This window comes from Trachymyrmex septentrionalis, unplaced genomic scaffold (genome assembly GCF_001594115.1).
Source record: "Trachymyrmex septentrionalis isolate Tsep2-gDNA-1 unplaced genomic scaffold, Tsep1.0 scaffold112, whole genome shotgun sequence".
Taxonomy (NCBI): Eukaryota; Metazoa; Arthropoda; class Insecta; order Hymenoptera; family Formicidae; genus Trachymyrmex; species Trachymyrmex septentrionalis.
This window is the reverse complement of record NW_017304248.1, coordinates 916618-921664: the sequence shown is the minus strand read 5'-3', so window position 1 is coordinate 921664 and position 5047 is coordinate 916618. Positions and strand designations below refer to the sequence as shown.

Sequence of the window (5047 nt, the reverse complement as noted above, 5' to 3'; positions counted from 1 at the left end):
TATATACATATATATATATATATATATATATATATATATATATATATATATAGAATGTACCCTATAATTAAAAATTTGACACTGTGAAGGTTTAAAAATCAGCAATAGCAATATAATTACCAATAATGAACCATCCCAGCATAAAACAATTGATCAGAGTCTGTGTAGGCGATTGTCTAATCCTTTCTTCATCTCTTTCTTCTTGACGTTGCCGTACTCTAGCCGACAAAGTTAATAATTGCTTAAACACTCCAAATCCACCGCCTACTAACAAGTATACGGGAATGTATTCACCCTGTGGACAGTCGTAAAGATACAGTCCACCGATGACCATCATACAAATTGGTACCACTATTGTTACTCCAAGAATGATGGTACATCCGACTGTAAAATACCGATTTTACATTTTGTGTATAGTTATTAAGGTTTTCCTGTAGTATTTTATTTTCATCCTTTCATCTATCGTCAATACTTAATAAGCATATCGACTCACTTGTGCCTAAGAGCAGAACAACAATATTTTTTAAAAAATCAAATATGCCTTTGGATATTTTACGGGCTTCTCTCATACGACCAAATAAAGAATCGTAGGACGGTGGTGGTGCTGGAAAAAAAATACAAAGAGATAGACATATTTGATTTATAAATATGTGGACTGCATTTAAAAATGTCACCTAGATATTCTATATCATCTTATTTTTGTTTATCAACATTGGGTGAACAACAAGGTATGTTAAATCGATAGGCAGACACTCAGGTGACATTTCCAAACGTAGCCATGAAGGTGCATATGCTACAAAGGTCTAGGATAACGTACCATTAGGATCTATCGCCTCTTCGTACGAGGGTGGCGCACCACGTTCGTTGGTCAACGTGGAGGGATGACCGAGGGGTAAATTGATATTATGATAGGATGGTGGCGGAGTGCAGCAAGTCGATGTAATCTGCGTGCTCGTGCCCGGATTTACGCCCTCCACCGTTGCGGTGGAAGCATTTGTGGCACGGCTAATTGAGCTCAAAGGCATTTCTTCCCGTGCAGCGCCGGTTACTGTCCTGTTCCAATACATAAGGCTCGCTTTTCAGACAGATTCGAGAATATCAGCGTAATCGCTCCCCCCCCTCCCCCTCGTCGCTGTTTACATTGGCGAATACTGGCCTTTATAACCTAAAACTCGCACGTTCAGAGATTGTTTGCCTCCCCTCGTCCCGGAGAGGGGAAGCTCGATCTGCGAGATTTTCGTTCTTCCGTATCCGAGGGATTTCGACTCACATTTACGAGTCAAATAGAGAAGAGAAGTCGAGAACGACGAGTCTCCGAAAACGTTTCAAAACGAAACCCCGAGATATATCGTGTTACTTCCATCTTCCATGATATAAGAAACAATTCGGGACAACATTTTGATTGGTCAAAGAACAGCCGTCATGTTCAAGACGATTGTGCATCCTTGGAAATGGAATACCATGATCGAAGTCCTGTTAAACCGTGTTGTCTCGGTACGTTGTTGGAAAACACCCTGTTTCTCTTGGCTGTGTTCCAAAATTTACTGCCAGTGCTGAAAATGTACAGTAACGTAAACTGTAGATTTTCAGCGTTGGCAGTAAATGGAACACAGCCCTTGTTGGAAAGTTCCCCAGCTCTCCTTACAATCTAGTGGTTTTAACTAAATTAGTATCATAACGCCATCTATCAAAATGTTGAGAAACTTTGGACCTTCTGTTTTGTAAAAGATTTCGATGAGGACAGATTACGACTGTAACCTCTTTCGATAAATAGTATACAATATCACTGATAATTGATATAAAATATGGCAACAAAAAAGATCAATGGATTATTTGTGCCTTTTAATCAGTTATATAAACGTAATGTATTCATGGTAGATGCTATAACAAAACACACATATGCAACCACTGATGAAGTTGATCAAGTTACTCATACTGGTCAGGTGAGATGTCCTTGGTTCAATAACAAAAAATTTGTTTTTACAAGATATTACTTTACATCTTCAAGTAACAAAATTCATATAGATGATTCAGTAATACATCATACTTACCCGAATTTATAAAGATATATTTATTATACTTATTGATTATTAGGTAAGTAATGATTTTTCCAATGAACAAATTATTTGTAGTATGACAATAGAATGTCAGCAGATTTGCAACAGATCTATCATTTGTATCTGCATCAAAATCATTTTGCAATAGATCTTGTCAATATAGGTTGCATTTTATAAAGTGCATAATGCACGTGATGTATCATCTTATTCTTGTTCATTAAAAAATAAGCTGACACTTACGGAACTGGACTATAATCAAATTGTTGGCAGAAACCGAATAGGATTCATTATTTTAGGCCAGTTTTTTGTTGAATTAGTATATATTTTGGAACTAAAGTGGAACATGTTTGATATTTCGTGAAAGTGAGAAAGATAATTTTAGTACAGTTTAGTGCACAGGAATAAAAAACAAATTTTTTATAAATATTTAATTGATTACAAAATGATAGTAGATTTTGTACAATTTATAGTAGTCTATTATATGTATTATATTTTATCATATTAGTGGATTGTATTATATTTCTACAGACTTCTATCAAAAACTGATAGTAGATATTGTCATAACCTGCGAGATTTGATTATCCGATTTATGATTAAATTGTAAATTTTATTATATATTCAAGATTTAATATTATATAAATATAATAAATCGAATAATTTTAATCGCCATGAACTCATTTTCAAAAAGTATAGAGAATCATTTCTAATATTATCCTTTATAACTTCTTTAATGAATACTATGTATTTGTTTCCTTAACTATATGTTGTCATGCTTTATCAGGCATTTGAGAAAGACGACTATCGGTTAGTAAGATTTTTGAACAGGCCAAAAGAAGTTAATAAAAATTGGGCAATTAAATTGATAGATGAAGTACCACCGTCTCCTGAGAAAGATAGAATTGTAGCTTGTGATGGTGGTGGAGGCCCTCTTGGACACCCTAAAGTTTATATAAATCTGGTAAGATTCATATTATTGTATATGTGTTACAGTAAAAATATAAAATGCAGTAATTTTATGCACTTATATGTATATATTATATAATTATGTTATATTATAATTTTACAAAAACTTATATACAAATATAAGTGTATACAAGTTTACATCAAGAAAATGTCTTTATCAGAAAATGTGATAGTGGGACACTCTGTAATTACCGTTTCATGCTTTCACTAACTATATGTAGAATACATATTATCTTTTATTATATGTATTTTATTATTTGTTATTTAGTACTAATTATTAAATATTAAAGTAGATATGTCACAGATTAATAAAATTTTATTTCTAAAAAAGATTAAAACTATTTTATTCTTTTATAGGATAAACCAGGCAATCATATTTGCGGTTATTGCGGATTGCGTTTTTATAAGGAGAATCATTAGAAAATATGTGTATGTATATGAGTAGTATTATATTAATTGTTAACTTATAAGGTATATTTTAGAATGTCATGTTTGTTGTAATAAATGTATAAAATAAAATTGACATGTGACAATTTAATTAAAAAAAAACTGTTGTGCTTAAAAAGTAAAACCTAAGTAATACTATTTTTAATTATATGATGAAACCTAAGCGATATAAAAAAAATCTATATATACAATAATATGAATATTTCAAAAAATATAAGTTCTGTGGAAAAAAATGTTTTAGACAGAAATTGTAGAATTTAAAAAGATCTATTCACTGATTTTATCAGTTTGACCTTGGTGTTGCCAAAATCAGGTCAAAGTCATATCAATTTTTAAAAACTTCCATTTTTTATTACGCGTATTTTTGTAAATAAACTCCCTAGTATCTCTTCGATGTTTTTGAATTCCAGATGTGCTCCTGAAAACTCACAGCGAGTTGGCAACACTGATTGCAGTATTTTGCGTTATGACAGATTTCTTAACCTAAGATAGTCATCATTGTTATCAACTTTTAACAATTAATATTATGGTTTACGAGTCAGAATATTTTATTTCTGCCAGATTTGTTCATTTCGTGCAAAAATGCATCGAATGAGTTCAATTAGTCTAATTTCATCGAACTCGAAGCTGGTTATGCTAAACTGAACAATTATTTTTTTCTTTCACCAACATATTAAATGTATCTGAACAAATTATTCAAACTGAGTTCTATTTATGTATTTTAACTTTCCAGTTACAATGTGAGTATTATACGATAAATATTCTAGCCTCAAAAAATATCTATCAATCTTTAATATTCAAATTTTATATTATCTATATTCCTTCTCAAAAACATATTTAGTTACTTTACTTTTACAGATACTGAATTTTAGAAGAAGTTAAGAATGATGAAAGTTTGCATACATTTGTTTAAAAGGCTTAAACAAACACAAAAGGTTTAAACACAATAAGTATCATTTTTAGTATAAAAAAAATGAACAATCTTTCTGGACAATTCCGCAAGACAACATGGGATCCCTTTCTTATAATTTCTCAGATAATTGCTGTACAGACTATCATGTATCTTTGCCTTGGATTCTGGATTTGGATTGTTGCATCATTGTTGGATTGGACAAAATCGTTGGATTATGTATTTCAGTATAAAGAAATACATGTTCGTGACTTCGGAGGACAATTAATTATTGTTATGTTTGTTCTGAATGCTTTTGTGGGAGCATTTGCATTATGGTGGCTAGTGCAAAGAACAAAATTATGCATGGACTTTGCATGTACAGCCCATTGTATTCATTTGATTTGTTGTTGGGCTTATAATGGAACATATCCGACATCTTTCAGCTGGTGGTGTTTAAATCTCGTTTCGTTAAGTATAATGTGCGTCTGTGGAGAATTTCTTTGTATGAGAACTGAACTGCAAGCTATACCTTTAAGTATGAATAGTCAAAAGATAGCCTTATGAGATAAAATTTGTCAATTGATAAAAGATGAAACTTAAATAAATCTCTTTGATAAATATATTGTTATCGTTAATGTTAAAATTTGTTAAAATTATATATATACATATATATACATATATATATATA

At 31.3% G+C, this 5047-nt stretch overlaps 3 protein-coding genes across 3 annotated transcripts in view; 2 read left to right on the top strand and 1 right to left on the bottom strand.

Moving 5' to 3' along the window:
• Positions 1–1509, bottom strand: part of LOC108752741 — a 3208-nt gene extending 1699 nt beyond the window's left edge. The window contains exons 1-3 of the mRNA XM_018493786.1: positions 818–1509; positions 494–604; positions 121–384 (exon numbers count right to left, since the gene is read on the bottom strand). Of these exons, the coding sequence (XP_018349288.1) occupies positions 121–384; positions 494–604; positions 818–1067 (625 nt within the window). The 5' untranslated portion in view covers positions 1068–1509. The remainder of the gene's footprint in view (positions 1–120; positions 385–493; positions 605–817) is intronic.
• Positions 1510–1705: 196 nt separating this feature from the next.
• LOC108752048 (NADH dehydrogenase [ubiquinone] iron-sulfur protein 6, mitochondrial) lies at positions 1706–3484 on the top strand. The gene is made up of 3 exons (XM_018492647.1): positions 1706–1943; positions 2839–3015; positions 3378–3484. Exons 1-3 carry the CDS (start codon positions 1806–1808, stop codon positions 3438–3440), a joined length of 378 nt encoding a protein of 125 aa, XP_018348149.1. The 5' UTR covers positions 1706–1805; the 3' UTR covers positions 3441–3484.
• A 684-nt stretch (positions 3485–4168) lies between these two features.
• LOC108752069 (protein SYS1 homolog) lies at positions 4169–4949 on the top strand. Its single transcript, XM_018492685.1, has 2 exons — positions 4169–4207; positions 4326–4949. Exon 2 carries the CDS (start codon positions 4441–4443, stop codon positions 4921–4923), a length of 483 nt encoding a protein of 160 aa, XP_018348187.1. The 5' UTR covers positions 4169–4207; positions 4326–4440; the 3' UTR covers positions 4924–4949.
• Positions 4950–5047: the final 98 nt, after the last annotated feature.